Here is a 23,083-nt window from a genome sequence, read left to right as displayed (position 1 = left end):
AGCGGCGATCGCCATTGTGGTCAACAGCTCTCTCCAGCCTCATTTAGTTTAGTTCTCATCTCAAACACACAGGCGCTGGCAAATCTGGAGGCAAGCCTTCTCTCTCTCTTCGGTGGGCAGGGCCTCCAGTGGCCACTGCTTCCTCCAACGCCCGAGGTACCCAGAGTTCACCTCCCTTCCAACTGCCCCACCACGCACATTCCTCAGAGTCCCGCAGCAGCCTTCCCATGGGCTTATTGCTCTTTCCTCTGAAATCGCATCTCTTACTGGCTGAAGGCCAAAGACGACCCAGTGACATGATGTTGTCGTGCCAGGGGTCACAGCAACATTACTATGGGAGTGGGGGAAGGAGACAGGCCTCCAAGATAAGACTGCCACCACTGGGAACACTGACAGTGTGATCAGAGAGACAGCAGGAAGAGGAAACACGAATTCAGTGGGGTGGCGTGGAGTGTGATGAGACAAACAACTCTGTTTTTTGGAGTGCTGCCTGGGCATTTCCAAGTATGATAACCCTGCTCACACCCCAATCCGGACACTTAGATAAGGACCTGAGTTTAGGATTTCCTCCATAAGTTCCTGTTTTGCTTTTGCCAGGGCACCTTTTAAAATAACCACGTAGAATGAAGACCACAAAAAACTTAAGCGACCTCTGCCCCAACCACTCTATTTAAGTGATAGGTGCTGGCTCCCCTGCTCGGTCTCCTGCTCACTCCACCTGAACAGAGAGCTGCCCTTCCCCCAGCTCACTGCGTCCCCTTGCTTCTGGGATCTGTAAGTCATTAAATCTTGTGACACTACTTCCTTTGTGGGGCTGTCCTGAAACTGAAACTTCCATCAAAACGACCCCATGGGTTTGGGTTTCACATCCCCAAAGTGGGAGCTCAGATGCTGAGGGAGCTACCTGCCAACCCCACGTGGGTGGCTTGTGCCCCATTCAGCAGGTCATAATCTGGGTCTTCTTAATACACCAGCTCCCGCTTCTCAACACAACCGGCAATGAGGATGGGGTTGTGGGTGCGGTCTGTATCCCCATACAAAGCCCTGGAGCTACAAATGGCTTACTAACTGCCTCTCAAGACCGCTCCGTCTCCCTGGGAAGGAGCCCCAGCTTGCTGGCAGTCTGTGGCATTGCTGGGCACCGCTGTCTACTGTGGCGGCCAGGTGTTGCCACAAATCCCCACCCTGAATTGTCACTGTTGTAAAAGTCAGACTCCCCTGCAGAGACGACCCCCAGCAGGCCCCAGTCTGAGGTAGGTGTGTTTCCCACAAGTCTCTAAACAAGTCCTTGCTACGTATCAGGTCTGGAGGTAACTGGTAATACTCGTATGCGTAAGTCCCAGCACTGGGTCCAGGTGAGCTAACCACGAACACCAGGGCTCTGCCTCCTTTCCCCAGGTAGGCACAGGGGATGCGGCTATCAGATCCTAGGAGCAAGGAGAGTTCCCCTAGATTAGTGCCACAAGGGGAGGCTGGCTGCTGGGCCTACGGTGGCAGTGCGTAGGACTGGGGTGTTGAGCTTGGAAAGCCTGCCCTGACACACGACAGGGGCAGCTCTACCCAGTGTATCATGGTGCTGCTGGGCCAGCACTCGTGATGCTGCCACATTCCTTGCTGCTGTTGCAAATGATCCCCCAGCCCCACAGGATATCAGGAGTCCCACCCCTGGCGTGGTATACAGCAAAACAAATTCTCACTAAAAGCAGGGCCCCTGAACACAGGATAGCAGCTCCTCCTGAGTTCCCAGAGGAGGCTGAAAAACCACCAGACCCTTGTAGGACCCCTGCTCAAATGGCCGGGGCTGTACTGAGCAGTGTGGCCTATCACCATGCCTCATCGTGGCTGCTACGTTCCTGAGGCTTGGGACACATGTCGCACTGGTGAAGGTGAACCCCGACCACTTGGAGGGTTGGTTGGGACAGCCTGGAACAGGAGGTGGCAGTATATGAGTTAGGGAAGTGGCAACCTCCATCCCAGGTTACTACCCATACAACCAAAACGTCCAACCGCCAGTGTGAAAAGAAAGACACAAGTAACTACACAGGATAGAAATGTCAAGGTTTTCTAGAAAAATCTGCCTATGGGGAGGAGGAGAAGAGTGCTAACTGGCTCTTACAGGTCTCTGGAACTGGCTCCAAGCTCTTGGTTACAGCAGTTGAGATGCCTGCCCTAGCCAGATTGGCCAAAGACCCCAAAATTCATAATTTGTACAAAAAAAAAAAAAAAAAAAAAACCACACAAGGTACTAAAGGCCTATTTTATTAGAAACACCTTAGAGGAGACTCCGGACTTATCACCACAGCAACAGCACTCCCAAGTGAACTGAGCTACCAAGGCAGGAGATGAAGACAAAAAAGGGAAGAGACTCTCAGGAAGAGACCTCCCCAACAAGTCTCCGGAGTCCGCAGGGATAAGGACAAGGCGGCTCCGCTTCTCCTAACGAGGGTCCGTACGGCTGGGCCCCAGGCCCATCCATCCATCTCAGTTACAACAGGTCAGGTTCACTGTGAGTGGACAAGCCTGGGTGAAGCATGCCTCCTCCTCTGTAAAACTGGGATGGATCAATGCGTATAACATCTTGCGGAACATCTTGCTTCTGCAGATTCCCCCCCCCCCCCCCCGCACCCGACCACTTCCAACCCAGAAGGTGTCCTTGGGGCCAGAATCTAAGGAGTTCTTTTTTTTTCTTTAAAGATCTATTTATTTCTTTCTGAGAGAGAGTAAGAGTGGGAGGAGGGGCAGAGGGAGAGAAAGAAGGGAAGCAGACTCCCTGTGGAGCAGGGAGCCCAACTCACTGGATCCCATGACCTCACTGGATCCCCATGACCCTGAGATCATGACCTGGGCCAAAATCAAGAGTCGGAGGCTTAACCGACTGAGCCACCCATGCCCCTCTAAAGGAGTTCTTCTTAAAGCTCCCCTCCCCCCTTCAATTATAAGGCCATATTGTTACAAATCACTATAGCGTTAGATGCAGCATAATGGGCATTAGACGACATCAATGCTGTAGCTAGACATGAAAGAGATAATTTTCCTGAAGGCTAGATCTTATTTGCCAGTAAAGGCAAACGGCCCCTCTGCCCCTCCAGCTAGTGACCCAACAGAGGGCCCTAGGAGATATAGGGCTTCCAGGCCCCTTATCAGTCTCCCTGGAGGACTGGCTTCTGGACTCAGCTCCCTCCCACATACAATGACCAACAGGCCCCTCTGTATGGGCAGCTCTGGAGATCAGGGGTCTCTAATCCGAGACAGCTCAGACGCAAGTCAGAAGCCTTTGTTCAGGCGCTATGGGCTCCTCAAAAGACTCCCAGCCCACCACGAGGGCAAACAGAATGTCCCAGCCCTGGCAGCAGGATCTGAGGTCCCATACTCTGACCTCCAAGAGTGGAAGCTGCTAAGGCCACTGCTCTAGGGACCCAGCAGTTCCCCAGAGCTTGCCTCTCCTCTGGGGGACAATCACCCATACAGCTCTCTAATTATCCACTAGGACACACATAATACATAGTCCTTCCATTCAAGCCTTCCAACAGTCTTCATATTTTTATACAATAGGCAGAAATCAGAGCTCGTTTTGGGGGTCACTTTAATTGCTAGGCATGTTACCAGGCTCAAAAAAGGCTGTTTCCCCAGTTAGTGGCCTACCAAGCTGATTTACTGACCCTGTCCCCATTTGACCAGCAGAAAGGCCCCCAAGTGTCCCTATGGCTTGCCTGGCCTCTTTCTACTGCTCAACTGCTCTCACGCAGGACACTTTGCAGAGCACTACGTGATACTTGGCAGGAGGCCCCCAGTGCCCTTTACAATCTTCCATCCGCCCAGGCACCGACACCAACACCACATGGATGAGTGTGATCTCCACCCCGTCCCAAGGAGAACCACCCCCATGGTCTTGGGCCTTCAGGCCCAACCACCCAGGAGGAACCTCCAACTGATTTTGGCTTCCCTGATTAAGCAGTCAGGGTGCACTGTGGGTGCAGTGCGCTGGGGCCGTCACACATACGTGGCTCTCTGCACGTGTACTTCTTCGCTCAGCCTCCAACGCGTCTGCCTCCGTGCCAGCCCCCAAGAGTCCTGTCTAGTCACATCAATGTACTTTAGGCTCGCTGGAGCTTCCCTTAGAAATCACTGAACACAATGCCGCACGTGCATCTCTCTGCCCCTCACGTCAAAACCATGCAGAATTCAACCCCGTTATATTGTGCCGAGCTCTGCGGCTATCCCTCACTGGAGCTGGGCTAGGTGCCACCGCACCGGGCACACAACAAATTATTAAGACAAACACCAACCTGTCAGCTGCCCTGCTGAACACACGGGGCTTCGACATCAAAGACTACCCCTGATACAAACACCTGATTCTCTAGCACAGACAGTTCTGGATAACCATGCCATTTTAGGTTACCTACTGGCCAGGGAAGGAGCTCTATGTGCTGGGAAGGGCCCCACCTGCTCCATGTGTATTAATAATTCTGGAAAACTTCAGACAAATTTACAAGGCATGGCCCAACAGGTACAAGTATTCCATAATCTCATCCAAGTGTTTCATCAGATACCTACTTTAACCTCATCCAGGGGCTTTGGCTTATTTTCGTGGCTGGACCTGAACAAACGGGGAGGGCAGTTACGGACAGCATTTCAAACTGTTGTTTGTCTATTGATATTATTGATGGCCATTTTTGCTTTGCTCAAGTGTTTTATGCACTGGGTGACCAAAAACCCTGCCAGTGTCCAACATCTCCACTGTCCAAATAGTGCCTATGATCTCTAAAGATTAATGCCTAGGCATCACGGGGTCAATGTGGTGAGAAAAACAACTATTGTTCTTCTGAAAAAACAATTTTGTTTTTCTGAATTGTTGCCTGGGCATTTCAAAGTATGATAACCCTGCTCACACCCCAATCCGGACACTTAGATAAGGACCTGAGTTTAGGATTTCCGCCATAAGTTCCTCTTTGCTTCTGCTAGGGCACCTTTTAAAATAACCATGTAGAATGAAGACCACAACAAAGTTAAGTGACCTCTGCCCCAACCACTCTATTTAAGCGATTAGGTGCTGGCTCCCCTGCTCGGTCTCCTGCTCACTCCACGTGGAACAGAGTGCTGCCCTTCTCCCAGCTCACTGCGCCCCCTTGCTTCTGGGATCTGTAAGTTATTAAGTCTACTTCCTTTGTGGGGCCGTCCTGAAACCGAAACTTTCGTCAAAACAACCCCATGGGCTAAATCGTGGAAGGAGCCGAGATGCCCTTCAACAGATGACTGGATTAAGAAGTTGTGGTCCATATATACAATGGAATATTACTCAGCTATCAGAAAGAACGAGTTCTCAACATTTGCTACAACATGGACAGCACTGGAGGAGATAATGCTAAGTGAAATAAGTCAAGCAGAGAAAGACAACTATCATATGATTTCTCTCATCTATGGAACATAAGAACTAGGTTGATCGGTAGGGGAAGAAAGGGATAAAGAAAGGGGGGGTAATCAGAAGGGGGAATGAAACATGAGAGACTATGGACTATGAGAAACAAACTGAGGACTTCAGAGGGGAGGGGGGTGGGGGAATGGGATAGACCGGTGATGGGTAGTAAGGAGGGCACGTATTGCATGGTGCACTGGGTGTTATACACAACTAATGAATCATCAAGCCTTACATCGGAAACCGGGGATGTACTGTATGGTGACTAACATAATATAATAAAAAATCATTTAAAAAAAAAAAAAAAAAAACAACCCCATGGGTTTGGGTTTCACATCCCCAAACTGGGAGCTCAGATGCTGAGGGAGCTACCTGCCAACCCCATGTAGGTGGCTTGTGCCCCATTCAGCAGGTCATAATCTGGGTCTTCTTAATACACCAGCTCCTGCTTCTCAACACATGGTCTTGGGGAAAAGACCCCATGCACAGGAAGTGACGGGAAAGGGGCATATGGCCTGGAAGAGGCACTGAGCAGAGGAACTACTGCTGATGTGGTTTCCAAACAAACCTCTCAAGGTGAGCCTGTGGTCAGGGAGGACTTGGGGTCCTCCTACCACTGCACACACTGAAACTACTTTCACCTCCTTTACATACTGGATGTCCCCTTCAGGTTCCACTCAAAGAAGCATTCCTGTGCTGTGAAACCAGGAGAGGACACATCTCTCTTTACTTGTAGAGAAGTAAGCAGTCAGCCAGCCTAGCCCCCTTTATTTCATTTGTTGAGATTTCCAGGGCAACTGGAGAGGAAGGACCCACTGAGCTTCACAGAGAACCCCCAATCTTCACTCCGCACCTGTGCTAATCTGAGCTCTTCCAATGACACATGTGCTCGTTCCCCAATTAGAAATTAAAAGGTTAAGGGGCGCCTGGGTGGCTCAGTTGTTAAGCGTCTGCCTTCAGCTCAGGGCGTGATCCCGGCATTCTGGGATTGAGCCCCACATCAGGTTCCTCCGCTGGGAGCCTGCCTCTTCCTCTCCCACTCCCCCTGCTTGTGTTTCCTCTCTCACTGGCTGTCTCTCTCTGTCAAATAAATAAATAAAATCTTTTTAAAAAAAAGGAGAGAAATTAAAAGGTCGAAAAATAAATATATTTGCTGAAAACAGTGTATCTAGCAGTGCTATCAGCACATAAATAACAATTTATCAAATCTTGATTTTTCACTGTTTGGAAGGCAGAAATGGGGTTAGAAAGGAAAGAGCAGGGCCCTAACTGGGGTCAAGTGGAAGCATGAAAGTCAACTGTAAGCTACCCATTAGTCCTGGCAACAAAGCCTGCATGCCAAACTATTTCTTTTATGTATGAGAAAAACTTAGTTGCACCATTGGTTATATATGACATTTACTATAATTTCTTAATGATGAATTATGCAATAATGCCACACAGTTTGGAAACCTAAATGGCTCTGGGGTCCATCAGGTACATACAGGACCAAACCACAGGCTCATGGTAGTATGCATTTGAGGTATCATATGACATGACTTAGGATATTACTTTTTCTACTAAAATACAATTTAATCTTAAAAGAATAGTCAATACATATGAATTACTTATATTTACATTTTTTCTTACATTTCAAGTAAAATTTAAGGCATATATTATCTCTAGCCAGAGAGTTGTTTTCCCTATAAATCAACAGCTTTCTGTGACTCCTTCACTGGGCTTAGGACCTATTATCTATTTTTTGGCATCTAAAGCCTAACTCTGGATACCCTGGCTTTTTATCACCACTTTGCCCTCAAATGTGCACAGTCGAACGATCTGATGACAGTGTTGAGAAAGACCTGAATTTCCTAAAGAAATATCCCATTGGGTGAATTCCACTCCGAAGTCAAATTTTTATTGTTATGATAAGAGAGCACATCCTCTCCCCCACCCTCTGGACAGCTGCCTGAGCACAGCTTGAGGCTATTCGGTTACAGCCATCTTGTCCCCAGTCACCCACTGCCCCCTTTGGAGCCAACACTAGAAACTGCCTATTCCCAATGGGGAATTACTTAGGCTTTTCAACTTCTGGAATTTTTTTTAAAAAGATTTTATTTATTTATCTATTGGAGAGACAGAGAGAGAGAAGCAGACTCCCCACTGAGCAGGAAGTCTGACATGGGGCTCGATCCCGGGACCCAGAGACCATGACCTGAGCCAAAGGCAGACGCTTAACCGAGCCACCCAGGCACCCCAACTTTTGGAATTTTATGTCTGTTTACACAAGTAATTTCTTACTCAACTACTGAAGTAACCAAATCTAAGAATTCTTCTTTTTTTTTAAAGATTTTATTTATTTATTTAGAGAGTGTGCAAGCAGGGAGGGGGCGGAAGGAGAGGGAGAGAGAGACTCTCAAGCAGACGCCTCACTGAGCATGGAGCCTGATGTGGGGCTCAATCTCACGACCCTGAGATCATGACCTGAAACCAAGTGTCAGACACTTAATGCCATCCAGGCGCCCCCCAAATCTAAGTATTTTAAACACAGAGTGGTTTTTAGCCACGCATGACCAATGCCTGCACACTGGAGGGATGAATGAAAAAACGAACGAACGAATGAATGAATGGGTAGGAAGGGCAAAGCTGGCCATGTCCAAATTCTGTCTTACCTCTCTTTCTTCTGCTTCCTTTCTACCTGTGTCTCCACCCGCTGGCTCCATCAGGAGCTAAAATACATCTATAAGACATTTGTGCAAAAGGTGTCCCACATGTAGATGACCCAAAATAACAGCCCCCAGCCAGCCCAAGTTTTCATCCCCTAATCCTGCCCATAACACACAGTTCTTAACACCCAATTTTCTCCTTTGCTTATGGTTTTCTCCTGCTTTAATCTGAATGACTAACTGAAACCTGCAGGTAACAGTCTTTGCTTTTTGTCCCTACCTTTGCCTTCTAACCCACCCAATGAGCCTTTGTTCCAGCCCCCAAGGTCTCACAGCCTTTAGCACATTTTTCCACACGGTTTTCCTAGTCCCCGACTGTTGAGAAGCTGACAACCTCCTCTAGAGTCACAGTCCACAACTATTACTTATTTCCTCAACTCTGACACATGCACTCGTTTAATGTTTCAGCACACTGACACAGGGCATACCCCACAATGGGTGCATTTAGTGTACTGCTTCTTCCTGTTCCCAAAAAGCCATCATGTAATTAATGGTGTGTCTTGTCAAGAAAATATATGCAAAGGAAGGAAGGAAGGAAGGAAGGAAGGAAGGAAGGAAGGAAGGAAGGAAGGAAGGGAGGAAGGAAAGAAAAGCAAAGAAAAAAAAGAAAAGAAAAAAGAAAATATAGTATGTCATATACTCCTCCTATGATTTCAAATGTGTTTTCTGGAACCATTTCATTGCCAAGAAATTTCCAAATGCCGCACCTCAGTGTTTTTTCTAGAATATCACCTCACTAATCATCTTAAATGAACAAGTGTTCTTCCTTCCAAACTGTGCTAAGTGCTCACTTTCCTAAGTCTACAGTCTTGGAGCCAGGGATAAAGAAGGTGTTCCACAGACTTACACCTACACTTTACAAAAAAAATGTTTACTTCCACCCCCTTTGAAGTTTGATTGTTAATCATACCACCTTCGAATATCCAGCCCTGTTTACTGAGTACCTCTCCCTGTCCATCATCCTTACAAACCCAGATCTGTATTCACCCCCTCAGCATCACTGTCACCCAGAACGACTGGCAGTGTCAGAGTTGAAAGCCAGTCAGCTCTGGCTTCAAGTTCTCTCTGCCAAATTCTTACTTTTTCCCATCTATCTGGTCTTCTAATAAAGCAGCTCACTAAATTTGGTGGTATGGCTAAGAATCAGCAGGCATGGCTGTTTAGAATGACGGTGACTGGCCCCATTCTCAAAACTCCTCTGTCAGTAGATAACCCTGGATCGTGTTTGCTTCATGTGAACACATTTCAAGTGCTTGAACTGCCCACCACTGAGTCCTGCCTTCCAGAGGAAGACGCTAGAACCCACTCTTCCATCCTCTCTAGCCGATAGGAGCAGTCACGTGACCACATACACCAGCAGAACAGGAGAGAACACCACGAGGACAGGGGCACTTTACAAAACTACCTTTTGGTAAAACCAGTTGGCAGAAGCTTCCAGCTTTAGGGGCACTTCTGGTCTCCAGACCCGAGCACCATGGTGGAAACTGTGACTCTGCTGAGTGAAAGCAAGAGATGCTTCGGGGGAGTCTGGGCCTCATCGCGGCCGTGCAGCCTCTCATCCTCTCTGTGGCCAGCCAGGCTTTCCGAGGACTGCCCAGTATCCTTTCACAGATACCCCTTCCCCTCAAACCAAGCCAGATTGTATTCTGGGGTTTGCAACCAGGAAACCTGACCTTCCCCGTGGATCTGAGGTTCGGCTGAGAGGCTTACACTTCTAACCAGTATCCCAAGCTCATTCTGGCACGGATGATCCCTGGCCACACTTAGAGAAACACAGCTCCGTGAGTTCTACCCAATCACAGCCCCTCGTAACAGGCTGAATGTCTGTGTTCTCTGAAATTCCTATGTTGAAATCCTAACCCTCAATATGGTGGTATTGGGAGGTGGGGCCTTTGGAAGGTGATTAGGTCATGAGGACAAAGCCTTCATAAACAGGATTAGGAGCCTTATAAAAGATATCTGAGAGATCCCTCGCCCTTTCTACCTCATGGGGACACAGTGAGAAGATGGCCATCTGTGACCCAAGAATCAGGTCCTCACCAGGCACTGAATCTGCTGCAGCTCTTTAATCTTAACACTTCCGGCCTTCCTGATGATGAAATAAATACTTAATGTTTAAGTCATCCAGTCTATGGTATTTTTGTTTTAGCAGCCCAAATGGACTAAGCCACACCTATTCGCTCACAAATATTCTTCCTTCCCCTCCCTTGCTGACCTGACACGCCTCAGCAATAACTGTCCATGCCTGAATCCTCTACCCAATAACACCAGTAAGAAAAGCACATAAGCACACACACTAACCTCATCCTAAGTGATAGTACCCAATACATTGCCTTGAACACGGTAAGCTCTCAACAAAGCAAGCATCACAATATCTGTGCATTTTGACCCCCCAGGGTAGGCGGGCTCTCTCAGCTAACCACTTAGTCACCTTTCATTTGTGATTAGGTGACTCCGCTATGACAACTTTTTAAATATTTTCTTCTCCCTTTCATGCTGCTCAGTCCTTCTTGGTCAACCTCTCATATGTATGTGGCCTCCCACTTTACTAGGAACACAGAAGCAACAGGCATGAACCCCCTTAACTTTCTCCACCTCATCGCCAAATGAACTGTACTCCTGCCTCAGGGGAGAAGCGGTTCCTGCTTTCCAAGGCTAATTCCTTGACCTGAGCAGATTTCTGTTTCCTGTACATTTCTCCAGAATCTGGCTCCGTGGATACTTCCCTTCTCCTCCTTTACACTCCCCATCTCTTATCTCTCTGTAATGCCTAAAACTCGCTCAAGTCCACATCTTCCCAAAGAGTTCTTCCCTTGCCCTCACCTCCTCCCGATACTTTACCCCCTTCTGCTTCCCTTTCCCACCAAACTTTTTTTTTTTTTAAATGAACTAGTTTTCACACACCTCTGGGTCACTTCTCCAGACAGTATATGTTGCCTCTTAGCCCACCCCTCTACTGAGACTGTGCTTGCTGTCGCCCTCCCCCCTCTTCATGCCAAATTCAAGGGCTTTTCACAGGCCGTCCTTCCACCTGCTTTGAGGTATGTCACAAGACAGAACACTCTCTCCTTGAAACACTCTTCTCACTAGCCTCTGGGACACTGTCCTCTGACTCCTCTCGGCCCATGACTGTGTGCCTTCTTCTACAGATGCCCCCTCACCCCCTGCCCCCACAAGTGCTGGTGCTCTCCAGGGACCCACCCTTAGTATCCTGTCTCACTTCCTCTATTTCCAGCCTGGATCTCGCTGATGAAATTCAGACCCCACATCAACTCTCCTGAGCTTTAAAAAGAAGGGGCCCAATGCTAACTTCCTCATTAACTTCCCATTCCCCAAATGTGATGTTTATCCTGCATTACTTGTTTCAGTGACCAGTCGCCAAGCCAGAAACCTTCCCATGAGCCCTGATCTCTTAGTTGGTCACCACATCCGGCCAATGGCACCCCTGGTGCTTCTCTTTGGTGCCCTGTCCTCTCTCCAATGCCACGGTTTTAGCACTTGCTCTCATCATTCCTCTTGGCCCCCTCAGAAAGCTCCTCACTGGTCTTCCAGAGTCTAGTACCTCCCCATTCTCATCCACTTTTCAGCTCCTCATCAGAATAATCTTTCTGGATACCACCTTAGTCACATTAGTCATCTGCTTAAAGCAGTGGGGTTTTTGTTTTTGTTTTACCCTTTTTTGTCCCCAACCCTTTGAAAACTGTGCACCCTCACCCTACAGATATGCATAGAGGCCATAAATCAACCCTTAGCAAATAGGCTCAGGGGCTCTGCTCCCTCCGAGGCCTATCTCACGGATGCCCAGGGATTCACAGAATCCACATGGCCCTCAAGGCCCCTCACCTCCCTGTCCAGCCTCACCTCCCACATGCCCGACCACACACCTGCCCTAATCACAGCATACGACCCTCTGTTCTCAAAACACAGAGCCCTTCGTGCTCTGACACTGCTACTTCAGCTGCCCACTGAACGATCTTGCAAGACATCCCCTCTCACTGACGTCTCCCTTCTCCTGCTAGAATGAACCACTGACTCCTTTCATCACACAAGAATCCATTCACAGCAGTAAGCATACTGCCTTCCTCTGAGCGCGTTACCTGCTCTGGCTGGTAGACACGGGATCATATTCAGCTTTGTTTCTCCTCTGCCTGTCCCTGTGAACAACCCAGGGCCACCACATGTGGTTTACTCTAAAATGGCTCCCGTCTCTCTTTTTACAAAAACATATGCACAATGGTTTGTCACATTAAACAGTCTTTGAGCTTCTCTGAAGTGTATTTATTTACCTTTTCCCTCTTTGCTGATTTTCATTTGAATTATTTAAACTCATCTCAAAAAGTCCTTATAGCTTTCGTTATGTTCCTAAGTCTAGCAACTATTGCAATTATCAGGTTTTTAAACCCTAAAGGGAACTATTCCACAACAGTAAGGACAAAATACATGAACATTGCTGCAAATGTATTCTAGTTGAATTAAGAATTAAAAGACAGGAAAATTCCACGTAAGGCTACCTTCATTCTGAAAAGTACACAAATGACATTTTCTAGCTCTACTTTACTCAGAAAAATCAAAACATCCACCCTAAGCACTTATTATTTTTAACCTCTAGATAAAGTGAAATTTCTACTTTGTTAGCATGGAGAGTCTCACATAAATTTTAAAAAGCTGAAAGTGGATTAAGCCCTCTGGAAAATCTATAAATACTAACACTGACAAGTCATTCATAGTGTATAAATAACACACATTAAAATAGGTTTTAGAGTGTAACTGATTGAATGTAAAACATTGCTGAAATCCATGAAATCAATTTTATCTGAATTCCAACTGGAAAAGTTCCAACTTTATCTTTATGGCAATGCAGTGTTGCTAGCCCCATTGTTACACTAGAGAAAAATTTTTTAAAAAGTTATAGCTAGATAATCAAACACCAATTTTAAGCCTTAACTTCACTTTTGGTGAATGTAGGAAAATTAAGTATCATCATACTTGCACAGTTTTCATCAAAGGAGAACTTCTTCCTACACAGACTTCCTTTAACTATTATTTAGGGAGGTATTGTATCCAGTTATTTTGTATGATATTATAAGATTTTATACTTAGGTATTTTAGTATGCTGTTCTCTATGACAGATGGAAAATAATCCTGTTAATTAAAAATAAATTTGGGATGTATAGCTAAGTATAGAACCCCTTAACTCCACCCATTTCTCCTGGGTTTCTCATACCCCCTTCATCATTACGAAGTCTGGCACCCTCAAAGCAGTGAGAAAGAAAGGGAATATCAAACTAATGTCTATCAAGCTTCAAGCACTACACTTCTTTGTAGCCTTGCAACACTGTGAAATTGATATTACACTCCCATATTTTACAGATAGGTAAAGTGAGGCTCCCCTTTGCAGAGGTCACATGACTAAGTGAAGGGGCTCTCCTGGATGGTCCATGCAAGGCCCTCTTGCAAGAAGTCTCATTACACTGGCTGTACCCATAGCCCCTTTCTAAGTAGTTATGGGTATGTGGCTGATTTTCTAACTGGACATGGGGCTGCTGATGGACCCAAAGCCAGCAGCCCATGCGGACGCCTTCTGTGAAAAGGTGGCTTGCCAAACCAATGTGATCCTCTCTTGTGAAAACGTAAGACTGACGGAAGCAGTGATAAGGAACAGTAGCACCAGGACATTCAGAGAAAAGGCGGCGCCTAGCAGCCCTGACACAATCCCGCAAGCCCTAGGACAGGAGCAATTACAAGTTATGGGCCTGGAGGAGGACAGGGCTAGTAGGAAGGCCTGGCAGGCAGATGCTTTTAAACAGAGTTTAACTAGTACCCATAAAGCAGTAATTAAGAAAATGGCAACTACACCAAGAACAGAAAGATTTCCTAAAACTATAAATCCTTGAATATGCAAATTATGAAAATGAAATTATTGTAATCAATATTTCAACAGAACATTACTTAGTGGTTTCAGTACTACACAGACAAAAACATTCATTTTTAGAAAACCAAGGCTACAATAACAAAGTCATGACAAATGTAGAGCCACAAAGATCACAGCTTCATTCTCTACTATAAGACAGCAAAGAGAGAGCAAGACTAGAAGCAACCAGGAATTTTTTGTAAATACTCATGCCCCCGTCAGGTTAATAAAATCACTTATGGGATGGGACCAAGAATTATAAGAGTTCCCCAGGCTCAGTATAGCCAGGATCTATTCTAGATTAGTTGGTCTCAAAGTGTGGGCCAAGGATCACTAGCACCTAGGAACTTGCCAGAAATGAAAATTCTCAGACCCTCCTCGAGATCTACAGAGTCTGAAACTCTGACAGTGGAGCCCTACAATCTCTATTTTAAAAGACTATCCAACTGATTCTGATGTACACTCAACTGAAAAAATCCTACAAATATGCCAGGCAAAGGCTAATTTCCTCAATAAAGAATACTCATGTGAAGACATAAAAAACACATTCAGATAGGACTTTAGAATCCAAGGGCAAACAAGCAATTCAAAAGGATGTTTATTTAAATTTTTTTTTTTTATTTATTTATTTATTTATTTATTTTTTATTAATAATGATTTTTTATTATATTATGTTAGTCACCATACAGTACATCCCCGGTTTTCGATGTAAGGCTCGATGATTCTTTAGTTGTGTATAACACCCAGTGCACCATGCAATATGTGCCCTCCTTACTACCCATCACCGGTCTATCCCATTCCCCTACCCCCCTCCCCTCTGTAGCCCTCAGTTTGTTTCTCATAGTCCATAGTCTCTCATGTTTCATTCCCCCTTCTGATTACCCCCCCTTTCTTTATCCCTTTCTTCCCCTACTGATCATTCTAGTTCTTATGTTCCATAGATGAGAGAAATCATATGATAGTTGTCTTTCTCTGCTTGACTTATTTCACTAAGCATTATCTCCTCCAGTGCCGTCCATGTTGTAGCAAATGTTGAGAACTCATTCTTTCTGATTGCTGAGTAATATTCCATTGTATATATGGACCACAACTTCTTAATCCAGTCATCTGTTGAAGGGCATCTCGGCTCCTTCCACGATTTAGCTATTGTGGACATTGCTGCTATGAACATTGGGGTGCATATGGCCCTTCTCTTCACTACGTCTGTATCTTTGGGGTAAACACCCAGTAGTGCAATGGCTGGATCATAGGGTAGCTCAATTTTTAACTTTTTAAGGGACCTCCACACGGTTTTCCAGAGTGGCTGTACCAACTTGCATTCCCACCAACAATGTAGGAGGGATCCCCTTTCTCCACATCCTCTCCAACAATTGTTGTTTCTTGCCTTGTCTATTTTTGCCATTCTAACTGGCGTAAGGTGGTATCTCAGTGTGGTTTTGATTTGAATTTCCTTGATGGCTAATGATTTTGAACATTTTTTCATGTGTCTGTTAGCCATTTGTATGTCTTCATTGGAAAAGTGTCTGTTCATATCTTCTGCCCATTTTTTGATTTGTTTATTTGTTTCTCGTGTATTGAGTTTGAGAAGTTCTTTGTAGATCTTGGATACCAGTCCTTTATCTGTAGTGTCATTTGCAAATATATTCTCCCATTCCGTGGGCTGCCTCTTAGTTTTTCTGACTGTTTCCTTGGATGTGCAGAAACTTTTAATCTTGATGAAGTCCCATAAATTCATTTTATCTTTTGTTTCTTTTGCCTTTGGGGATGTGTCATGAAAAAGGTTGCTTAGGCTGATGTCGTAGAGGTTGCTGCCTATGTTCTCCTCTAGAATTTTGATGGATTCCTGTCTCACATCGAGGTCTTTCATCCATTTGGAGTTTATTTTTGTGTATGGTGTGAGATAGTGGTCAAGTTTCATTCTTTTGCACGTAGCTGTCCAATTTTCCCAGCACCATTTATTGAAGAGACTGTCTTTTTCCCACCGGATGTTTTTTCCTGCTTTATCAAATATTAGTTGCCCAAAGAGCTGAGGGTCCATTTCTGGGCTCTCTATTCTGTTCCATTGGTCTATGTGTCTGTTTTTGTGCCAGTACCATGCTGTCTTTGTGATCACAGCTTTGTAGTACAGCTCGAAATCCGGCATTGTGATGCCCCCAGCTTTGTTTTTCCTTTTCAACAGTTCCTTGGAGATTCGGGGTCTTTTCTGGTTCCATACAAATTTAAGGACTATTTGTTCCAGTTCTTTGAAAAACGTTCTCGGTATTTTGATCGGGATAGCATTGAAAGTGTAGATTGCTCTGGGTAGCATGGACATTTTAACTATGTTAATTCTTCCGATCCATGAGCATGGAATATCTTTCCATCTTTTTATGTCTTCCTCAATGTCTTTTAAGAGTGATTTATAGTTTCTAGAATAAAGGTCCTTTACATCTCTGGTTAAGTTAATTCCAAGGTAACGTATGGTTTTTGGTGCTATTGTAAATGGGATGGATTCCCTGATTTCTCTTTCTTCGTTCTCGTTATTCGTGTACAGAAATGCAACTGATTTCTGAGCATTGATTTTGTATCCCGCCACGTTACTGAATTGCTCTATAACTTCTAATAGTTTGGGAGTGGCTTCTTTTGGGTTTTCCATATAGAGTATCATGTCGTCTGCGAAGAGAGACATTTTGACTTCTTCTTTGCCGATTTGAATACCTTTGATCCCTTTTTGTTGTCTGATTGCTGTTGCAAGGACTTCTAGTACTATGTTGAATAATAGTGGCGAGAGTGGGCATCCTTGTCGTGTTCCTGATCTTAAGGGAAAGGCTTCCAGCTTTTCCCCATTGAGAATAATATTTGCAGTAGGCTTTTCATAGATGGCTTTTATGAGATTGAGAAATGTACCTTCTATTCCTACACTCTGAAGGGTTTTAATCAGGAAAGGATGCTGTATTTTGTCAAATGCTTTTTCGGCATCGATTGAGAGGATCATATGGTTCTTGAGTCTTTTCTTGTTGATATGATGTATCACGCTGATTGATTTGCGAATATTGAACCACGCTTGCATCCCAGGTATGAATCCCACTTGATCGTGGTGGATAATCCTTTTAATGAACTGTTGGATTCTATTAGCAAGTATCTTGTTGAGGATTTTGGCGTCCATATTCATTAGGGAAATCGGTCTGTAATTCTCCTTTTTGAGGGGGTCTTTGCCTGGTTTGGGGATCAATGTAATATTGGCCTCATAGAATGAGTTTGGTAGCTTTCCTTCTGTTTCTATTTTTTGAAAAAGCTTTAGGAGAATAGGTATTATTTCTTCTTTGAATGTTTGGTAGAATTCCCCAGGAAAACCGTCCGGGCCTGGAGTTTTGTTATTTGGAAGGTTGTTTATCACTGACTCAATTTCTTCATAATTAATTGGCCTGTTTAAGAAATCAATTTCTTCCGGTTTCAATCTTGGTAGTTTATAGGTTTCCAGGAAGGATTCCATCTCTTCCAGATTGCTTAGTTTATTGGCATATAGCTGTTGATAAAAATTTCTAATAATCCTTCCAATTTCAATGGTGTTCGTCGTGACCTCTCCTTTTTCATTCATAATTTTAATAATCTGGGTCCTTTCTCTTTTCTTTTGGATAAGTCTTGCCAGTGGTCTGTCAATTTTATTGATTCTCTCCAAGAACCAGCTTCTAGTCCTGTTGATCTGCTCTACTGTACTTCTGGTTTCTGCTTGATTGATTTCAGCTTTAATTTTGGTCAACTGCTTCCTTGTGCGTGGATTAGGCCTGTCCCTCTGTTGCTGTTCCAGCTTCTTGAGGTGAGAATATAAAAACTGCATTTTAGATTTTTCTATTCTTTTGAGTGAGGCTTGGATGGCTATGTATTTCCCCCTTAGGACTGCCTTTGCAGTATCCCATAGGTTTTGGACTGTTGTATTTTCATTCTCATTGGTCTCCATAAATTGTTTAATTTGATTTTTGATTTCCTGGTTTATCGAGTCATTCCTGAGCAGGATGGTTCTTAGTCTCCAAGTGTTTGAGTTTCTTCCAAATTTTTCCTTGTGGTTGAGTTCCAATTTCAGAGCGTTGTGGTCTGAGAATATGCAGGGGATAATTTCAATCTTTTGGTATCGGCTGAGACCTGTTTTGTGTCCCAGAACATGGTCTATTCTTGAAAATGTTCCATGGGCATTAGAATAGAATGAGTATTCTTTGGTTCTGGGGTGTAGTGTTCTATATATATCTAAGAGGTCCAACTCGTCGAGTATGGCATTCAAAGCCTTTGATTCTTTGCTTAGTTTTTGCCAGGGTGTTCTGTCTATTTCTGAGAGTGGAGTGTTGAGGTCCCCTACTATTAATGTATTTTTATCTATATGTCTCTTTATTCTGGTTAAGAGTTGCCTTGTGTATCTTGCTGCTCCCCTGTTGGGGGCATATATATTTATAATTGTCATATCCCCTTGTTGAATACTTCCTTTAAGAATAATATAGTGCCCTTCTGCATCTCTAACTATAGTCTGTAGTTTAAAATCCAATTTATCTGATATGAGAATTGCTACCCCAGCTTTCTTTTGAGGTCCATTTGCGTGAAAGATGGTACTCCATCCCCTTACTCTCAGTCTGAATGCATCTTTGGGTTCGAAATGAGTCTCTTGTAGACAGCAAATGGATGGGTCATTTCTTTTTATCCAATCTGCAACCCTGTGGCGTTTGAAACCAGAATTTAAACCATTAATGTTCAGGCTGAGTACTGAGAGATATGCTTTTAATTCTGCCATGTTGTCAGTAAAGTCTTTGTTTGTATTGGCTGTGACTTTCTGTTTTGTATCACTCTTGGGGCCTTTTTACTTTTATAGAACCCCCCGTAATACCTCCTGTAGGGCTGGTTTCGTGGTTACGAAATTGGCTAGTGACTGTCGATTCTGAAATGTCTTTATTTCTCCATCAATTCTGAATGACAGCCTTGCTGGATAAAGGATCCTTGGCTGCATGTTTTTCTCTGAAAGAGCTTTAAAAATGCTCCCCCAACCCTTTCTCTCATTCCAGGTCTGTGTAGACAGGTCTGATGTAATTCTGATGCCTTTGCCTTGGTACGTGAGAAATTTCTTTGCCCTGGCCGCTTTCAATACTGTATCCTTGGATCTCATATTTGCGAATTGCACTATGACGTGACGTGGTGTAGGTCTGTCATGGTTGAGCTTGGGAGGGGTCCTCTCTGCCTCTTGGACACGAATTTTTGTTTCCCTTGCTAGATTAGGGAAGTTTTCAGCTACAATTTGTTCAAATATCTCTTCTAGACCTCTGTTTTTCTCCACCCCCTCGGGGATGCCGATGATTCTAACATTGGATCGTTTCGTTGAGTCAGTAATCTCCCGTAGCCAACATTCGTGGGCGTGGATTTTTTTAAGACCATCTTCTATTTTTAATTTTTCCTCTATTAACCCATCCTCCAATTCACTAACCCTTTCCTCCGCTTCCGTGACCCTGGCCGTCAGAGCCTCTAGTTTTGCCTGCATTTGGCTCATAGAATTTTTAATTTCTGTCAAATTCGCTCTCATTTCCGCCCTTAGGGATTGTATATTCTCAGTAATATTTTCCTGAATACTTTTTTCAAGTCTACTCATTATCTTGACCATTGTTACTCTGAATTCCATTTCTGATAATTTGGTTACATCCATATCCGTTACTTCTGTGGCAGAGGCCCCTGACTCACTGTCCTTTCTTTGCTGGGGGGGGCTTCTCCTTCTTGTCATTCTGATGAAGAGAGGTTGTGGGGTTTCCAGAGCCCAAAATTATTGACTGGGTCCCAGGCCGTGCCCCTTGTTTTATAGGGATCTTAGAGATGTGGGCTTCTTCTTTAAAGATTTTATTTATTTACTTATCTGAGAGAGGGAGACAGACAGCAAGAACGAAACAGAAGCAGGGGAGTGAGAGAGGAAGAAGCAGGCTCCCAGCGGAGGAGCCCGATGAGGGACTCCTTTCCGGAACGCTGGGATCACGCCCTAAGCTGAAGGCAGGCGCTCAATGACTGCGCCACCCAGGCGCCTGGGTTGTGGGCTTCTTGATTTTTCAGCCTGCCTTCTGTGTTCTGGGGGAGGGGCCTGCCGCGCCGATACTCAGGCAACCCTGTTTGGGTAGAGTCTCCGTGTCCCCTGCGAGGGAGGATGGGGATGGGCACTCTCTGAGCCGGTATTTCCAGGCTTTTGTTCTCTGGCGGCTTTCCCTGGCGGCCGGCTATGCCTCTTCTGAGGGTCAGAGCAGCAGAGGCTGCATTGTCGCAGAACAGAGGGATTGCGGCCCGTTCTCCACTGATGTTCTGGCCACTTTAACTCTGTTACTGTTGGTGCTGCTCAACCCTGCGGCGTCCCGGGATGTGCGCACCAACTCGGCGACCCTGCCCTCACTTCCAGGGCCGGCGCGTCTCTGTCCTTTGTGTTTCTAATGCCGCCAGCCACCGGCCGCCCCGTCTCTGTCCTTTGTGTTTCTAATGCCGCCAGCCACCGGCCGCCCCGCGCGCTCCCGGGTCTCCCGGTCTCAGTCTATGCCCGGTGAGCACACCTCGATTCCGGAGTTTCGTGAGAAGCCTGGTGGCGCGCGCACCCGGTTCAGGGTCTCAGTCTGCTGTTTCGCGGGTGCCGACCGCGAGTCCGCCCGCTCCCCCGTGCAGGTGGCCCGCCAGCCGCCAGCCGCCCCGCGCGCGCTCCGGGAGTTCCCGGTCTCAGTCTGGATCCCGTGAGCACACCGGGATTCCGGTGTTCCGGGAGATGCCTGGTGGCGCGCGCGTTCACGGCTCACCGGTCTCAGTCCGCTCTCTCGCGGGTGCCCTCTGTGTGTCCGCCCGCTCCCCCGTGCAGGTGGCTGCCGCTTCCCGGCGCCCAAACACGGCGGCTCCCTCCCCCTTCCGTTTATCTTCCGATATCCGTGCACGGTTTACAGCTCCCCTCTTGGTACCTCAATACTCAGCGCTGGAGATGTTCATTTGTAGAGATCCAGATGCATCATCCTGCGTCTCAGGCTGATTCCGTGGTTATTTAGGCTGGTCTGGTACCTATCCAGCTCGACTCAGGGGACCGGCTGAAAAAGGGGTCCCCTACTCCTCCGCCATCTTAACTCCCATCTATTTAAATTTTAATTACATAAAAGTCAACATACAAACTTACATACAGAGTCTGCTTAAAATTAGGGGCAAGGGAATAGACAAAGGAAAAAACGCCAAAATGATTAGCCCTGCGGCTTCTGGGTGATTACGGTGGGCTTTCTGATGAGGATGGACTGTCGTCATAATTTTGAAAAAATATATACATTTAAAATTCCCTATCTTGATCTCTATCTCATATTATACACAAAAGTTAAATACAAAACGGTAAAACTGTTAGAAGGAAATAAGAGTATTTGTATGGCCTTCAAGTAATAAGGAAAGCTTTCTTAAGACCAAAAAGCTTTAAATAACATGATTGATATACTTGGAAACATCATAACCTTAAACTTCTATAAAAGATTCCATAAACAAAATGAAAAGACAAGCGAGGGACTCTGAAAAACTGTCAAACCACATACAGCAGACAGTAGGTCACCGCTGGAATATATGTAAAGAACTTCCATCAATTAATATGAAAACCTAATTAACCAATATGGAACTGATAAAGCCCACGACTGAGTCACAGGAGAGAAAATTCAAAACCACTCACAAACATATCAAAAGTTACTCAAGGGGCGCCTGGGTGGCTCAGTCGGTTAAGTGTCTGACTCTTGATTTCAGCTCAGGTTGTGATCTCAGGGTCCTGAGCTCCTGTGTCGTATTCGGCTCAGCACTCAGTGGGGAGTCTGCTGGAGATTCTCTCTCCCTCTCCTCTGCCCCTCCCCCTACTTGTGCTCTGCTCTCTCTCTCAAATAAATAAATAAATCTTTAAAAAAAAGTTACTCAAACCCACTAGTAATAAGAAAAGTGAAAATTCCAACAACGGATATCACTTTTTATCTAACAGATTAGAAAAAATATTTTTATCAGACTAGTAAAAATTTTGCAGTCCATCCCTATCAACATGGTACATTCATGTTTGCTGTTGGGGATATAAACTGACCAGCTGCTTTGGTACAAACCCAAGCAGCCTACACACCAACTCCAGTTTAGGTATGCACGCCCAGCACATAGGCACCACACACAGACACTGTACTACGCTGCTCCCTAGAACATTACTTTGTGAGAGCAAAAAAGTGGAAATAACCTAAATTCCCATCAGCAGAGAAAACGGTAATTGAAATGTGGTATATTTATTCAAGGGTGTACTACACAGTAGCTAAGGAAAATAAATAGATCGATATGCATTGACATGGATAGTTCTTAAAAATTAAGCAAGCAAATTATAGAAAGAATTGTAATTTTAAGACCATTTATATAAATTCTTAAAACTTTTGCATCATTATAATTTTCTATCTAAGCATCTATTTATGTAAGAAATAATTTTAAAATTACCTGTAAGCATACCTATCAAACTCACCATAGGGGTTACTTCTGGGTAAAGGATGAGTTTTTTCTTCAGCTTTTCAATTGCCCTCCCCCTCCAAAAAAAACCGCTTTCTCAAAAAAAGAACAATCAGGTAACATGCTACATAACATAAACATTAGCACCCACAGTCATGATCTGAGCGTGGCGTGCCCAAACCATGTGGTTTTTATTATTTTATTATAACACAAGCAAACAGTTAAGTCAAAATTAGATGACACTTACGCATATAAGGCAGTTTTTCTGGGCACGGTAGATATGGTGAATATGTGAAGTTTTCCGGAAGATATGTTGTTGTTTGAACAAGATAATCACTTGAATTATTGCCTTCGGGATAATCTTGGAGAGAGAGAAAAAAAAGTTACAACCAAAAAACTGCCTTTTGCTTTGCTCCTAGTATGAGATATGTCACTATCACTGTAAGAAGACCTGCTATACGCAATCTGTACTTACGGGCAATTATCTATAAAGAACCAGAGGAAAGCAAATGCAGCCGCCGTGGCTGCTCTCCCGTTCACCCGTCACTGCTACTGGAAAGGACCTCTGAGCGTGACTTCCCAAGGGAACTCGCG

At 45.1% G+C, this 23,083-nt stretch overlaps 1 protein-coding gene across 2 annotated transcripts in view; it reads right to left on the bottom strand.

Annotated features, from left to right (window-relative positions):
• The window catches only part of B4GALT6 (beta-1,4-galactosyltransferase 6), a 73,080-nt gene that overhangs the window by 21,760 nt on the left and 28,237 nt on the right, over nucleotides 1–23,083 (bottom strand). For both annotated transcript variants that reach the window (XM_045781847.2, XM_087869900.1), the window contains one exon: nucleotides 22,737–22,850. In XM_045781847.2, the coding sequence (XP_045637803.1) occupies nucleotides 22,737–22,850 (114 nt within the window). The remainder of the gene's footprint in view (nucleotides 1–22,736; nucleotides 22,851–23,083) is intronic.

Source organism: Ursus americanus, chromosome 19 (assembly GCF_024610735.1).
Source record: "Ursus americanus isolate L20-20 chromosome 19, mUrsAme1.1.p, whole genome shotgun sequence".
Taxonomy (NCBI): Eukaryota; Metazoa; Chordata; class Mammalia; order Carnivora; family Ursidae; genus Ursus; species Ursus americanus.
This window is presented reverse-complemented; position numbering and strand designations above follow the sequence as displayed.